The 17,477-nt window shown below is 41.2% G+C and overlaps 1 protein-coding gene across 2 annotated transcripts in view; it reads right to left on the bottom strand.

Moving 5' to 3' along the window:
• Nucleotides 1–17,477, bottom strand: part of HECW2 (HECT, C2 and WW domain containing E3 ubiquitin protein ligase 2) — a 478,030-nt gene that overhangs the window by 197,318 nt on the left and 263,235 nt on the right. For both annotated transcript variants that reach the window (XM_083153595.1, XM_083153596.1), the window contains one exon: nucleotides 3,043–3,145. In XM_083153595.1, coding sequence (XP_083009721.1) covers nucleotides 3,043–3,145 — 103 coding nt within the window. The remainder of the gene's footprint in view (nucleotides 1–3,042; nucleotides 3,146–17,477) is intronic.

Raw genomic sequence — 17,477 nt, 5'->3', positions numbered from 1 at the left:
AAGCTTTTTCACTTCAGGGGGCATTAAATGAGATTCTTGGAGACATATGATATCAACCAATTGCTTATTTAAATAAGTCAGGAGTTTCCTCCTCTTAGCAGGAGTGTGAATGCCTCTGATATTTAGAGAGCCAATCTTAAGCGACATTATAGCACATAAATATATACAATATTGCACAAATAGGAACCTTGCTTGGGGCTGCTTCAAGGGGGGAAGGAAACACACAAAAGGGACATAGAAGACAAATAAGGACATACAATCTAACCAAAAGATGAGCAGTAAACATTATATTAAAGATGGATTTCCAGTATAATAGAGATATGCCCACTGGTAAGTTAGGCATATCCGATTAATTTTGAATCTTGAAAACTAAAACCGGGCCGCTTCGCCCTTCCACCTCAGCCTCTCTTAAACTTATACATATATTCTTCGGAACTGTGGAGCTGTCTTTTCCACCTGCCTCTTTCTTTTTTTTTTTTTTTTTTTTTTTATTCTTATTTTTCTATTTTTATTAATTTTTTTTTTTTTTTTTTTTTTTTAAATATTGTTTATTTATTTATATATTATTTATTTATTTTCCCTTCTTACCTCTCTTTCTTTCTTTCACATCTTCCTCTTCTTCGCTTCCCCTCTCTCTCATCTTTCCCTCATCCCTCCATCCTTCCCCCTATCTCTCTTTCTCCCTTCTCTCTCTTCCCCCCTTCTTTCTCCTTCTTCCTTCCCTCTCTTCCTTTTCTTCTCATTAACAAAGTATCAAATATATTTTAATCTATTAAACACAACTATGGGCCAGCTGCTATATATCCTTCCCTTATAGATTCTAATTACTAAATGGTAGATACTAAATACAAAATACTAAAAACTTAATAGGTGTCCCCTAAGGGATCAGTCAGGCTTCAACGGTTAGGAGGATATTAAAGATTCGCAATGTTTTCCTCCTTCAGCTCAATATTCTACTGGTTTCAAAAACCCATCAAAGCTTATAATTCCCAGGTAAAAGCCCTAGTAAGTAATAATCAATAGTCAAATTTCAATCATGTGGAAAATAGTAAACCTCTAAAATGTTTTCTCCTTCGGAGAAAAAGTTATTCAAGTTCCAGGAGACAAGTACTCTTTGTAAGACCGTAGCATAGTTCTCGTCGGATAACAGTCATATTTCAACAGCTAGAAGAAAAATTTACATTGGAAATGTTTTCCCCTTCGGAACAGTTTTCTTGAAATTTCAAAAAAAAAAAAAATAAACAGTCATTACAGAGTCTAAATAATAGGCTCAACAGTTGGGCATATAAAATCAACCGAAAGGAGACTAGAAAAAAAAAAAAAAAAAAAAAATATCGGAAATGTTTTCCTCTTCAATACAGGATTTTTTTTTTTTTTTTTTTTTTTTTTTTTACTCTAAAGATTAAACATCATAAAGAGCCTTAATAACTATCTAATCAGGTAAGAGCAAATCTTTGTAGAACTTAGGTAACAGACCCATCTAGTAACAGACATATTTCAGCCATTAGGAGGGTGATAATCACCAGAAATGTTTCCCCTTTTAGAGCAGGGATTTTTCCGATTTCAATCAGTAAACAAACCATATAGAATCTAATTATGAGTTACAGCGCATGACAGAGGAATCTCGGTCTCAGCAGTCAATTTCGGCCGTTAGGAAAAATTGAAAACATCAGGAATGTTTTCCCATTTAAAGCAAAATTTGTCGGGTTCCAGGAAACCAACATTCTTTATAGAATTTTGGTAGATGACTTATCAGGTTTAATTCAAGATTCAGCCAGTGGGAGAATAAGATGCATCAGAAATGTTTTCCCTTCCAGAGCGGGATTTTTCAGAGTCCAGGAAATTTTCTGCTTCCTTTGCGGAGTCAAAATCTTTAAAACTTGAGCCTGTAAAGATTCTTAGGCGTGCTGGAAACATTAGAAAGAATTTTCTGTTCTCTTTAGCTAGAGATGAACAAATAGGTGAGAAAGAACGCCTTGATTTGGCTAGGGCCATAGAAAAGTCTTGGAATATGCGTAATGTGTAGCCATCCCACATTATAGGGTTAATCTTCCTTGAAGCGTTCCACAGAACTTGGCGATGTAGATAGTTCAAAACTTTGAATATTACTACCCTCGGTCGGGATGATTCCTGGGGGTGCAGCCGACCAAGTCTGTGTACCCTTTCTATTGAAATGTCAGCACATTGAGCTTTTACTTCGAGCAGGGCCGGGAGAGTGTTCCTAACAAAGTGCTCAAGCTGGGGCCCTTTCAGGGACTCTGGTAGACCTGATATTCTTAAATTCTTCCTTCTGGCTCTATTCTCGGCATTTTCTAGCCCTTCATGTAGTAACTTGTTATCTTTCTCCAGCCGGAGAACTGTACTCTTAAGGGTAGTTATGTCATCCATGTTGTTGCTTATATGTCCCTCTGCAGTGTCTAAGCGTGTGGATAAAGTAGTAAGCTGGGCAGAAATGTCTGCCACTGCTTGCTGTAATAGGGGTTGCATCGCCGCTTGAATTAGTGTAGTGAGATCTTTATGTGAAAGGGATTGCGTACCTGACAGGACACTTAAATCTCCTTCCATGATGCGCTTGTCAGTGATGGGTTTCTTGGCTGCCGGAGAGTTACGGGCGGTGTCTGCGTCAGGCGCCATATTGTGTTCCCCCTTCCTTTTGTCCTGGCGTTGTTGTAGCGGTCCAGGAGGAGTTTTCGCCGACTGTGAGGATTCCGGAGGCTTCTCCATATCAGTGTGCAGGAGGCGGGGTGACCGCGATCTGCTTCTACTGCGTGCTGACAGCTTGAAATGTAAGCGGGCTGAGGCGGGCGACGGAGCGGTACAGAGAGGCTGCTCACCTCACCATGCCGGAACCGGAAGTCATACTTTTGCTTATTAAAATTTTTAGAATCTACAACTAATGTGAGTCTCATATTAATATATTCATATTAATAACAAAAAAATACAACAGTAATATTATATAAAAGCATGCAATCAATTCTTGCTGTTCCAACAAATTATATAATTTGAATGTATTATGATCATTGCACTCAACACAATACATACCAAACGGTATCATATCCTGATAGTGACTTCTAGTAACTGTGTTAAAAGTGCTAGATGGTCTTGGTAAAACAGGAGGACCAGAGTGACGTGCATCTTCTCCGACCTGTGCAGTTAAAAATGCAAATACAAAATGCAACGGTTATACAATGTTTCATAGTTTCTAAGAATAAAGCAAAAAATAAAAACATGAATATTCACAAAAAAGATCCTGCCCTAGGTCATGCGTATGTTCAAAGGTGAAGTCTACTAAAGAACAGTATGAACAAGCACAGATTTCTCACAATTTACAACTAACCATTTCATCAAGCACACACACCACCCACATCAGGGTGTCAGGGGGTGTTTCTCGCTGGGAAAGGATGACTGTGTTTTGATTTAAGAATTTTTTAGTGAGAAAAGTGAGTAAACGATACAGTTAAACAGTACATATAGGTAAAACAAGTTAACTATGAGAATAAACAACCAACCACCATGTACAGTATGATATTGATAAGAAAAAAATATACAATTGAATTTGTACAAGCAATTCAATCCTCAGGTGAGTTTGTACAGATCAGTGAGAGAGGACAATATCAAGGTGGAGTCACGATAAAAGTAAATACAATACAAAGTAACAAATAAACAAATGGACAAAAGAGGGAAGACTGAGAAATTACAAGAAAAGATTGGGGAAGGTAAACAGTTAAAGAAGGAGAGGACCTGTAAAACTGCAAATAACATATAATATAACAAAGACAAAGGTTTACAAGGGAAGACATCAGGTCTGTAGAAGCTAGTCTGTAGATTTAGCATAAGAAGAACCTTACAGATAGTAATTATCTCAAATACAAACTGATACAATGAGTGCGCTGAGAATGAGTAGCAATGGTCTAGGACGATCCACTTGACTTGAACATGTATACCACATCGTGATTGATATGCTATATCCACGGAGGCAACAAAACACAACATTCCAAAATGTGGGCCACTCAGAATCTGAAAATGACTAACATAAGGGAAGCAAAGAGTGGCTGGGGAGTTGAGTTGAGTTGGCAATATAATCAGCCTGCAAAAAAGAAAAAGAAAAAGTACTTTTGCCAACCAGCGAGTCACCCACTCTAACAGTGAGAGACACAATAGCCCAACTTTTTCACACCTTAATCTGCAACTGTCGCACGGACAGACCCGCTCAATTGTAAGGTCTGGTTGAGCCAGGCGGATAGAGCAATCAGCAGCAGTCACCGTGATAACAAACAAACTGCAGGGAGTGGCGGATTCAGGGGGGGCACCTGGGCACGTGCCCCCCCTGTCATTTCATTTTGTAGCTGAGGACCAGGGCTTTCCAACAAGCCCAGCCCTGTGTCTCTAGCCCCCCGGGAACCGGAGATATCGCCTGGCAAAGCTCGGTTCCAGAGATATTGCGTGTAAACCAATTTTTTTATTTTTGAAATGTAATTTCATGGCTGTTCATGTTCTTTGAGGGCAGATTACTCTGGAACCAAACGTTCCAGTTTCACTGGACCAAAATCATTCAAAGCCCACTCAAAATTCTTCAATATGATACTTGTCTCATGTAAATGGATCAGTTGGTTCCGAAGATATAGCCGGTTAAATGAGATAACTGGTTAAAGAGGGGGAGGGGTGGTCTTCTCTCCCCCTCACACCAGAAAATGCAGGGACTAGGTTGGTGTAAAAGGGGCCAACCTGGCAATTCATTTTCTGGTGTGAAAGGGGTATTATTTCAAATAGCCGGGACCTGCAGTGCTCTGAATACAGCCAGGCTCTGCCACTGTCAGTGGCTATCACTTCTGCCTGGCAGCGGCTGTCCCCCATTTACCGCGAGCATGTATTCCCCCTTGGCAATGAGCATGTAATCCCACATGGCAGCGAACATGGAACCTCTGGCAACGAGCATGGAACCTCTGGCAATGAGCATGGAACCCTTGGCAATGAGCATGTAGATAAGCAGCACTTATGTAGCATAATTTTTAATAGGCATTATGGTGTTTGGCATAATACACAATGGACATAATGGCGTGTAACTTAACGTGTAATGGACATTACGGTGTAAACGTTTAATGCGCACCTTTGGTGGACAATGTCCCTGTTTATGAAGCGTATTGTGAATTTTGGCACAATCCATGTGGCATTATGTGAATTCTGGCTCAATCCGTGTGGCATTATGTGAATTTTGTCTCAATCCGTGTGGCATTATGTGAATTTTGGCTCAATCCGTGTGGGATTATGTGAATTTTGGCTCACTCCATGTGGCATTATATGAATTTGGCTCAATCCGTGTGGCATTATATGAATTTGGCTCAATCCGTGTGGCATTATATGAATTTGGCTCAATCCGTGTGGTATTATGTGAATTTTGACACAATCCATGTGGCATTATGTGAATTTTGGATCAATCCATTTGGCATTATGTGAATTTTGGCTCAATCCGTGTGGCATTATGTGAATTTTGGCTCAATCCGTGTGGGATTATGTGAATTTTGGCTCAATCCATGTGGCATTATATGAATTTGGCTCAATCCGTGTGGCATTATATGAATTTGGCTAAATCCGTGTGGCATTATATGAATTTGGCTCAATCCGTGTGGTATTATGTGAATTTTGACACAATCCATGTGGCATTATGTGAATTTTGGATCAATCCATTTGGCATTATGTGAATTTTGGCTCAATCCGTGTGGCATTATGTGAATTGTGACAAAATCCATGTAGCATTATGTGAATTTTGGCTCATTCCATTTGGCATCATGTGTAAGGGGCAAGTATAATGGGGTCTAGTATTTTGTTGCATAATGTGTAGAAGTTGTATATGTTTTTGTACACTACACTCAAGGACATGCACACTTGTTGAGTGGCCACACTTCCTTTTCCGGAGCGCGCCTTTGGCGCGCGCACAACTGCATCCTTCACTTTTGTCGCCATGGTCAGCCTGCGTACTTTAAAGGCCAGGGCCTATTTTTAATCCCATTCCCACCCTCTCTCTGCCGCTCTCTTAGCATGTACACTGGCACCACTAACACCGCCCCTCCCCCACCTAAACCCTCTTTTATCATGGTGCCCCCCCTGTCATTTTATCCTGGATCCGCCCCTGACTGCAGGGGTGTACTGACACCAAATTTGTTCTTTTCCTCCCCTCTCCTCCCTCTCTTCTCCACCCTACCCCTTCTTTTTTCCTTTTTCTTTTCTGTTATATACCAGCCACTGGCCGTACAAGAAAGCACAATCTCTAGCAGAATCTCTCTGTCAAATCCCACTCTAGTGGCCTGATAAGCAAATATTTACATTTATTGGTGTAAAGTAAGTAAAAAACAAATATTTGCGGTCCACTCCATATATTGTGGTACCTAAAATTGTGTGAGATTGGTAGCTTCCAACCAGAACTTTGGGCCTTATTTTGGTTCATTCTTTCTGACAAAATCCTTCTTAGATGGACAAAACCATGTGCACTGCAGGGGGGGCAGATGTAACATGTGCAGAGAGAATTAGATTTGGGTGAGTAATTTTGTTTCTGTGCAGGGAAAATACTGACTGCTTTATTTTTACACTGCAATATAGATCTCACTTTGAAGTAAAACCCCACCCAAATCTAATTCTCTCTGCACAAGTAACACCTGCCCCACCTGCAGTGCACATGGTTTTGCCCATCTAAGAAGGATTTTGTCAGAAAGAATGAACCAAAATAAGGCCCTTTGTTTGGATTGGGCGATATTTTCTTGATAATAACCTATCCACAATCAATATAGAAATCTTTTAATTTGAGTTTCTAGAATTTGTGTATGTTTAATGTATGTCTGTCCTGTCATGTCTAAATCATTTTAAATGAATTTATAAATAAACGTTAAGTTTTAATTTAAAGCGTGCCCCCAAAAACAGAGAGTACTTTTTTATTTTCTTTTTTGCATCATTTATTACTCTCAGAGGAGCACCTCCACATTACTTATTAGTGCAGAAGCATTTAGATATAATAAAATAGTGGATCACCACACATTATACCACATTGTATCTAAAACTGTACGTGGCACTGGTGCACAGGTTCTTTTCCCAATATCCCCTTCCCCATGTTGAAAATATAATCAGCCTGCCATATTAGGGAAGGCTAGTCGAGCCTTGAGCTCAGGGCTTAGAGATTTAATAAAGACATCCCATTTTCAAATGAAAGAGATAGGTGTGTTTGGACCCATAGAGCATATATCAAAAAGCAGTAATTGGAATATCCTATTATTGAGTTTAATAACAGAAGGGGTTGATGATTTGGTCCATTTAGTTAAAATGAGCTTCTTAGCCATCGTGAGAACTATTGGTAGCAGGGGGGAGTGATATAGGAGTACTAGAGGTGAACCAATTCCTAAAGTTACAGCAGAGACATGCTAGTGGGTCAATCGAAAAGTTCATGTTAAATATTTTGTTTACATAGTGTAGTACTTTACTCCAAAATTTTAATATCTTATGGCAAAAGCAGTGAAAGAATTTGGCATTGGTCATTCCACACTTTGTTAGTTTTTGGGGGAAAAGGGCAGAGGGATATATTCGCACAGTCAAGTGCTACGGCACTTATTTTAACCCCAGACGAGACAGTCTAGATCTGTAGATCTCAAAGGGGGTTCAGCCAAATACAATATGTAATATAGATAGGATGGATAGGGAAGAATGTCTTTTTTATTGGGGCACAGAAGTTAAAGAGATAAATGTGTATGTTAAACATAAAATTACAATGTTTTATTGAATTTCAATTAAAAACTGTCAGATATGTGAAATATCTTTATTTTATAGTAAATAAACCTTTATTGTTTAAAAATAACCACTGGTGTCCTTGTGTCTTTTAATAGTTTACTTTTTTGGAGTATTTCAAATAGTTTCACAGCATATTGTATGCGTTTTCAGGGAACTTACCATGAGGCAGTTTATTAGGACATACAAAGATAATGAACTCCGTATTATACACTGTATATACAGTTTGCTACTTTATTTATAATTAGCCCTTTCACTTTCTGGGCCTGTTGCTAAAATTTAATTGTGTGTGAATATATATATACAAAATTGTTCCTAAATGACTCATTGATTGATACTGTACTTATATAAGTCAAATACACTTATTAGTGTTATTGTTTAAAGAGAAAAAACCTTGAATATGTTATGAATATTCTCCCATTAATGTGTTGGGTTATTACCTGTATTGTATATATTATATTCCAATATATACCTCCATGCCCTCAGCTACTTCAAGTTTGCTTTGTCTCTGGCTCATGTAATTAAAGCGATTTGTATTATATATAAATGATTCACTTTAATGGAGACATAGGGCGCTCTGAGGCAACATGAGGCTTAAAAAATTATTTATCCGTTTGTATGCTGCTCAACTTGCACAGAAGGAAATTCCAGTGCAGGGATTGATCCAGTTAGGCTTTATAGTAAAAAAAGGGGAAAATTATTTTGAAATAGAATAGCTTTTATTTGGCGTTTATATCTGAGTTCTTTTTAGATTACCTATCAGCATTTATGATAGCTTGTGATTACAAGATTGGCTGGTAATTGAAGACTAGCGGGGGGTACGGGTGAGGAGCAGGGGCGAATTTAATGGCCAGGCCGCCCCTAGGCACAAAATATTTGGCCGCCCCCCCCCCCGTATATATGCACATGTGTTATATATATATATATATATATATATATATATATATATATATATATATATATATATATATATAATATGCTGGAATGAGAGGTGCCACTACTGCAAGGACAATCAGTGCCGGACCCTTGGGAGAGTATAATCGATAGATCGAACTTATGGAAGCACAATAAATAGTGGGACACACATGCACATGGAGGAACACACTGTTAACATGAAAATGTATTATCACTTACTGTGTGTTTAATAGTAGGGATGCAAACAGTTAAACTGTCTGCTCCAGACACATCCCGCACAGTGCAGCAGCAGCAGTATGAGGAGAGGAAGGAGGGTTCACTGGGTTCACTGACTGCAGGGAGAATAGTTCCATGCCTCAAGTAGTAAGGAACATAAAACACAAGCAGCGTAACTCTTTTGGACAGCTTGTGTGGACGGGACTCCGGAAGGTGGACGGACTCCGGAGTTTCAGAGTTTCAGGCTGTCTGTCAGCGTGTGACATATGCCTGCATGCACTGCTCAGGAGGGAGGGACGGGACTGTCTCTTCATGCTGCCGACGCTGCTGCCCAGAGCGTGACAGGTACAGCGGCGGCAACAGCGCAAAGGCACAGTAGTGGGGAATCGTGGGATGCAGAGAGTAGAGAGCTCCTTCCTGCTGACCATCTTTTATTGAGCGGCGAACGTGTCAGTGTCTGAGTGACAGCAGGTGCCGCCCATGACAGGTGCCGCCCCTAGGCCCGTGCCTCACGGGCCTAGTGACAAATCCGGCCCTGGTGAGGAGATCAGTGAAATAATGTGGTCTGTTGTTTACAGCTACAGTTATTATTTTTGCAATAGAAGCAATGTGGCTATAGTCCCAATCTCACCACTATCACTAATCTCACACCTACACCTGTACGCTGTACCACCATCTGTTTTAGGTATCCGGTTACAATTGTGGCTAAATATGCAATGTGATTAATGGCTATGTCCTCAGCCTCATCACCGTCACTAGTATATATCCATTCTTGCGCTTCTGCCTTTATTTATTATGCGCCCATAAGGATACTGAATGTATTAGACAATTTGTGCTGGTTAGGAGATGGATCATATATCAAAGCCAGCAGCCGGATTACATATTATGTTACCAGCAATTATTAGTGAAGTCCCTTTAAATTAGAATATTAATCTTATAATAGCCTGCTTCTGCAGTATGTTATTTGAGCACTTGGTAATCACAAAATAATGAGATGTATAGTTAGGGGATCAGTAAGCCACTTCTACCTTTAGGTCATCCTCTGCTTATTTGTTTGGCTGCAGGTGCGGTTATATGTGTAGTATAATTTATGGCTATATTGCTAGCATTATTACCACTATGACGAATATTAATGTGAGGACGCTATGCCTCTGTTTATTGTGAACCCGTCCGGGTCACACATTCTGTATATCAGGCAGTTAGCACTACACGAAAACTATTGCTCACAATACCCATTAAATAATATGTATATATTTTAAATAAATAATATTTTTAAAAAACCTTTTCACAATATATCAATTATTATTCTATTTTCATTAACTCTTTATTCACACAAAATAGGATATATCATTATTCTATCCTATTCACTGCCCTCTTCACTGCCTGACTCCTGCGGGCCCGGCGCACACCCTGAATGACAGCTCCCTTAAATTGTTGAGTCGCCTCTCTTCATGTACCTCTGGGGCTGACTGCGACTCCTGGGAGTATTGGTGATCAGTGCTGGCCATATATACACCCTGGAAGTGAGAATGCATTCATCCCCTCCATGGTGGCCTTTCATTGCCCTTTAACTTGGATTGTCTAGCTTTCTACATATACTGCATATACATTGGCACCTTTTGAACTGTGCCGCCTATATATGGACTCTGCCTTAACTGGTCTCTAGTTTTCATACATTAGATTGCTGCCCCTGAACCACACAATATCCACTTGCGGCCATCCATTGTCTGTGCTCCTGTGTGCTCCCCCCAGCTGTGAAACCTGTCATTGGCACTATGGGAAGAAAAATCATCAAGTTGCAATAACAGCTAAACTACAGAGGTTCTCCAGCCTAAACCTCCTGAGGTCCAGCAGCCTGAATCCCCTTCTGACATTGCCCCTGGGCCCTGCCTCTCCGGATCCTCCAGTGGACCCCCTTCAGAGGGTGCTAGATGCTGTCACGGCTAGTGAAAACCGACTGGCAGACAAGATTGCCCAAGTTCAGTCGGACCTATCCATCATTCACCATGTTCTGCAGTGGGTGAGGGAGAGGATCTGGGAGGTTGAAACAAGGATCTCCACACTGGAAGACACTGTTACTCCCTTGGATCATCGCACCACTGCTGTTGAGTCCCAACTTCAACATATCAAATAAAAAGCTGACGGATATGGAGGGTCGTCTCAGGCGAAACAATGTCCGCTTTTTGGGGCTCCCTGAAAAGGAGGAGGAGGGATCTCCAGAGAAAAAAGAAAAACAAAGATTGCAGGGCCTAAAAATTTACACATATATAGTTTATATCAGAAGATTGAAATACACATTTTAATCAACTGATCTTAGGTATATAAGAAAAAGTATTATTAAGAACAAGCACACAGAAATGTTTAAAATCCACACTACAATAAAAGTATGTATTGCAGCACAAATGACACTGTCCATTCCTAGATATGCCTTGGTTAGTACAAGCAGTTCTTAGGGCAATATATTTACCATCCAACCTTTGTAAATCAAGGGTCCAGAATGTCCTACAGACCATTAGAGTTCCTCCTTTAAGATTATGGCAGGTCTGGTTTCTGGCAGAAGCACCCTTTATTTGTAATCCATAGAGTGCAAGGCGCGGAAGTTGACCATCGGTTAGAAGCCCAAGTTATCGGTATTCGAATAGTTAATCCATCCAGGCTGGTTCGGAGATGTGTCCATAGTGGAAGTACGTGCTGCAAATACTGGTTTCTGACGCGTTTCTCTACAAGTAGCTTTCTCTACAGTTCTTGGAGAAATGGCTTCCGGACGCATTTGGCTCTGATGAATTCTCTGCACACTTTGCTGTCGAACATGCTTATGCTTTGCACCCACTACCACCGGGCACCCCACCCCGCACCTTTATCGCTAAATTCTTGCATTATCGTGACCGTGATGTGGTCCTCAAGTTAGCCTGAACTAAGGGCCCTTTCAAATGGAACGGTTCTCCTATTTCAGTATTCCCTGATTTTGCAGTTGATGTCCAGAAAGACAGAGCCCAATTTGTACCCATTAAGAGGAGATTGAGGGAACTTAATATTCCTTATGCTATACTCTTTCCTGCGCGGCTATGTGTGGTTGCTGATGGAGAGACTAAATTCTTTGTAACACCTTGCAAAGGTGGCAGCCTGGCTGGACAGACACAGACCTTGGTGTCACACCCTTGCACCAGAATAACTACATTCAACTTCCTACGAATGCTTTGAATGAGTATATGATATATAAGATGGCTACTACCACCCAGCCCAGCTGTGGAAATATGCTAATACTTACATGATAAGAGTTTGTTCCTTTTTTACAGTATATTCTATATCCTAGAGAGGGGGGACTTATGTGACATATGTAATATGGGTCATGTTTATGGATTCATTAGTGCACTGTTCTACTAAGCTCCGTTTGCCTTGGGAGGCTGCATCTTTATCTATGGCCAAGGCTCTAGGCCATTACATTCCTGGTCCCCTTGACTTTGGATAGTTCATTAGCTGCTACTTACTGTAGCGTACATTTTGCTTCATTTTTTTTGGCGTAGTTTTAGGGTCGGGGGGAAATACTGGTGTCTATGGGGTGATCTACCCTATCAGACTTAGTGCTCCACATTTGGTATTTTCGGATTCCAGGTATGCTACAGTTGGGCAATAGTATACAGGGTGGGGGGTAAGTTTAACTGTTTCTCTTGTGTTTGTTTATATTATGTGGTATGTCTTCGATTTTTTATTTTCCTTCTTGTATTGTGACAGTGTCGCTGATTTCAGATTTTTCTATGTTCCCCTGGATGTACAGTGCAGATGTGACAATGGGTACGCTTAAATTTCTGTCATGGAATGTCAGAGGCCTCAATGACAAAGTGAAGAGTATTAGGCTTTTTCCAAGGTCTGTGAAAGACCTTGAAAAAGATTCATATAGAATTAAAACGCATTGGTCAGCAGGAGGTGGAGATTGTGAGTGGTGCCTGCATTGGGAGACCTGGTATGGTGTATGCCCATAAACGTGCGACTTTAGAACTGCTTGTCAGTTCTATCATGCTGATAATTAGCCACCTTTCCACCCTGTTAATACCTGTTATTTGATGTGCTTTTATGTACTTTTGTGTTTTTATGGATGTTTTTATGGATTATATGTGATTTAAAAAAAAACTGATCATCACTATACATTTCTTTCTATTTCAAATATGAAAGTAGGGATATATCAGACCACTCTCCCTTCTCATTAAATCTCGATTTCAATTGTCAGCGGGGCCAGGCAATCTGGAAACTCAACCCATTCTGGCTTACGCGTATGGGGGCGGGTCTGGAATTGGAGGCTGCATGGAAGGAGTTTTTTTTAACATAACTCTGAGGGAGTATCTGTGGGAATTCTGTGGGATGCCTTTAAGGCATTCCTTACAAAGGGTCTCTAGTTTAAAATCCTTCTTTAAAAAACAGGAGCTTATCCTGGAGACTAATTTTGTAACAGCGGAACTGAGATATCTCAGTTATAAACTGGACTCCTCCAAATCTTTATGGCTGAAGGTTCAAAGGGAGTGGAGAAACTGTTTATTAGATAAGATGCGATACAAGCTGTTATATACCTCTCACTCTGTGTATTCCTCCGGTGACAAGTGGGGTAGCTTTATGGCCCAAATTGTAAGAAGTGAGCATAGTGCCTGCACAGTTACTGAACTAAAAACTGCATGTGGTGACATAGTCACACATACCCCTGATATTGCAAATTAATTTATACTCTACTATAGTATGATCATCTAAGGCCACTTATGCCTTGGATTATCTTCACGCCTACTTACATGCCATTCCACTACCCTCGCTATCCAGTGACCAGTGGGAGTTCTTAGACTCCCCCTCTCCATTACAGAGATTACTGCAGCTATACAGGCTTCCCCTAGTGGTAAGGCCTCGGGATCCAACGGTATTCCCTCTGAGCTTTATAAGAAACACCTCACATTTTTTGCCTCCCACCTACACACTGTTTTTCAACAGATAGTTGACACGAAGCTCTATGTCTGAGGCCCTAATAATTGTCATACCCAAACCTGACAAAAATCCTAATCTCCCTGCATCGTATCATCCTATTTCCTTAATACCTACAGACATTCAGATCATTGTTAAGGTCCTGGCTACCAGGCTGACTCAAGTTGTTACGCATATTATTCATCCCGAACAGATGGGCTTTATGCCCAATAAATACACTTCTGTCACTCTATGGCATCTGTTCACACACCTGCAGATTCCCAGGGAAGACGCATCTACATCTGCCATTGCTTCATTAGATGCAGCAAAGGTCTTTGACTCAGTGGAGTGAGGCTACCTCTGGGAGGTGCTGGACAGGTTTGGGTTCGGTGCTGGATTAGGGGTGATTACACAGCGCTCTGAGGATAACCCTTAGTGGTCTGCACTAATGGGGATAGTCCTGGTTCCCCTATCTAGGCAGAAAACACAAAAGGAAGTGCTGGCGCTCTAGGGTTAGGGCAGTCAGTAAGTGGCTGTCTGTTGATAACAATCCAGACTGAGTTACTGAAGTGGTGTTGCCGGGAGCAATAACTGTGGGCTGGTTGTTGTGGATGTTGTCCATTGTCAATATGTCAGGTCTTGAGATTGTGAAACTGACGGTGAGGGGACACTCAAATCTGTTGGACTTGAGGATGGAAGTTCGTCAGAGAAATCTTTGCATCAGGATGGTACCTCTGGTGTAAGGGCATGAATCAGTAAATGCTGCTAAGTGCAGATAAAAAATAGTAGTAGCTTAGCAGTAGGCGTAGGTCAAACAGCAGGCACTCATTGATGTTGGATGGCCCGTGCAGTGGAGGTAAGAGGGCTGGAGGCTAGTGCTTTGAAAAGAAGCACAATTTATTTACATAGCTTAATGAGTAGCTGGAGAGAAACAAAGGTAAAAAACACGGGCTGAGTAATACAAATACCAATGTGTGGAGTGGGGTGGCTGTCCCAAATGCGTTTTGTCCTAATCAGGACTTTTTCAATGGTGGGGTGCATGGTTGGATGGTACCTGTTTAAATGTGCATTGGCGTGTGTGTTTCCTGCAGATCCGGGATTGAACGACTTCCGGGTTGTACTGCGCATGAGCTGAGACCCGGTGCTAGAGAGCGATCTGCACTCCTGGGCTGCGGGGATGGAGTGCGCATGCACGGGTCCGGGCATTTGAGCCCAAACGGCAGTTCTAGTGTGGGAGGTGAGGTCTGAGTGGCAGTGAATGAATGCGCATGCATGCGTCCCGGCACTAGAGCCCAAACCGCGGCTCTATTGTAGATAGTGATGATGCACGCTGCTGAATGAGAATGGTATCAGCATAAGGTGGTTAGGTGGCTGCCCCTTTTGGGGAGGGAGCAGTGACAAGTTGATTGCGGGGGTGTGCGAGTAAATGGAGCACTGATTGGATGACCCAAAAGGGGGGGGGGGTATATATACAGTTGGTAGAGAAGATTAAATCTGCAGAGCAGGCACCGTGGATGGAAGCTGTGCCTTGCTGAGCGAGATGTGCAATGTGCCCTATGGGTCACTGTGGCTTGGGAGGGGTAGTAATTTCAGGTTACAGGGTGGGTGGTTATGCTGATCTGTAGATCATGCATGTGTATATGGGGGAGGAATGCAGTCATGGTATAAAAGATGCATGGTATAAAATGAGAAACTAAGTGGAATTAAAAAACAATATAAGTTATACATGGATGAGAATGTGAATAACTAAATAAATGTCATGGTATAAAAGATGCATGGTATAAAATGAGAAACTAAGTGGAATTAAAAAACAATATAAGTTATACATGGATGAGAATGTGAATAACTAAATAAATTAAATAAAATTACAATATAGTAAACATAGCCAATTAACAGATCTTCTGTGGGGCACGCAGTTGTTATTTTTTTAAGGCACTGGCTGACACAGTGGAAAGAATATTGTTGATGAAGTAAGGTGGTGATGAAAGGACTGCTTAACAGTGGTGTTTGTAAACAGTAATGCTGAAGACACACACAATGTTTGTATTCCTAATTAACGTCTGCTGCAGATATTAGAAGCATATCTGTGTCAGTGAGATGGCTGGTTAGTAAAAATAATAACAATATGCTCAAGGTACATAAAATATTGACATGTTAAATTTGCGTATGCTGCACAGATATTACAAGCATTTCTGTGTCGGTAAAGCTGGCTGGTTAGTGGGAAAAAAAGGGGGGAGGTGGAGTTTGTGGATGGATATCATGGGTCTATGTTCAGCCCTTGTGGGTTGAGGGTATGCATATTAAAGATCCATCTGCTCTCAATTTTATTTATCCTTTAGATATGATCACCTGCATGCCAGAAAGGTGTGACCTGATCGATCTCGAGGAATTTCAGTCCCTGGGGGTCACTGTTGTGTGAAAGTATGAAATGCTCGGAGACACTATGTTGTTGTACTCCTTTTCTAATGTAGCGGATATGTTCACTTATTATTAGATTTGGCTTTGGGCCTAAATTTATTTATAGAAACTTTATATTCCACCCCTGTAGCCAGGATCTCGGTTAACGGATATGTGTCGTGCTACTTCCCCCTCTTTAAGGGTACGAGACAGGGCTGCCCTCTGTCCCCACACTTGTTCGCTATAGCCATTGAACCCCTGGCCTGCTTGATCAGGGATAGTACTTCAATTAAGGGTCTAACAGTGGGTTCTAGGATAGAATAGCATTATACACTGATGGCACCCTCCTCTCTATTTATGACTATCCTGCCTTCCTACCCTTAATATGTGATATTATTAATTTGTATGGTCATTTCTCAGGGTTGTTAATAAACTGGTCCAAATCCTCAATTACTCCACTGAGAGGTCAGATCCCGGACCCCTTTACCAATCAGTTTCCACTTCTGTGGATGGTTACCTTTAAATATGTAGGAGTCTGGATTTCTAATACTCCCAATATGTATATTCTTCTGAACCTACTCCCACAACTCTTCTATCTACGATCTAAGGTTCCGAAATGGAGCAAGTTACCCTTAATGATTACGGGAAGGGTCAACTTAATTAAAATGGTATTTCAACCCAAATTGCTTTATGTCCTTCAGCAATCTCCGATGTACATCCCTCAAAAGTTCTTCACACAAATTAATGGCCTTTTGTCCTCTATTATTTGGGCCAATAAACGACCGAGGATTAATATACACACACTAACCAGATCAAAATATATATCGGAGGATTGGCTTTCCCCAACTTTCGGCATTACTATTATGCATCACAGTTAATGTACATTTGGGAATGGCTGACTGAGGCTGATGAAGCCTCCTTACATATGCAAATGATAACAAACCTCTCCCCTGGCCTGACCCCTTTACAAACATTTCTAAGTAACAGTGTAAACATTTCTACTCTCCCTATCCTCAAACAGGCGATTACTGTCACGTACCGGGGGCTTACCTCCACAGCAGGGAGCATCCAGCGGGGTGTTAGTGGCGGCAGGCAGCATTGCAGGCTCGGATTGACGAGGTGACATCTCCGGATAGGGTGGCCAGAGGGGTATCTGGCGCAGCGATGATCTCCATCTTGCTGAGGCCCGTGTGGGTATTGGTGCTGGTTGCTGTAGGCTGTGAGCTGTTGTACTCTGGATCCTG

This window comes from Crinia signifera, chromosome 7 (genome assembly GCF_055691185.1).
Source record: "Crinia signifera chromosome 7, ASM5569118v1, whole genome shotgun sequence".
NCBI classification, from domain to species: domain Eukaryota; kingdom Metazoa; phylum Chordata; class Amphibia; order Anura; family Myobatrachidae; genus Crinia; species Crinia signifera.
The sequence above is the reverse complement of the archived record's forward strand: the minus strand, read 5'-3'. Positions and strand labels throughout refer to the sequence as shown.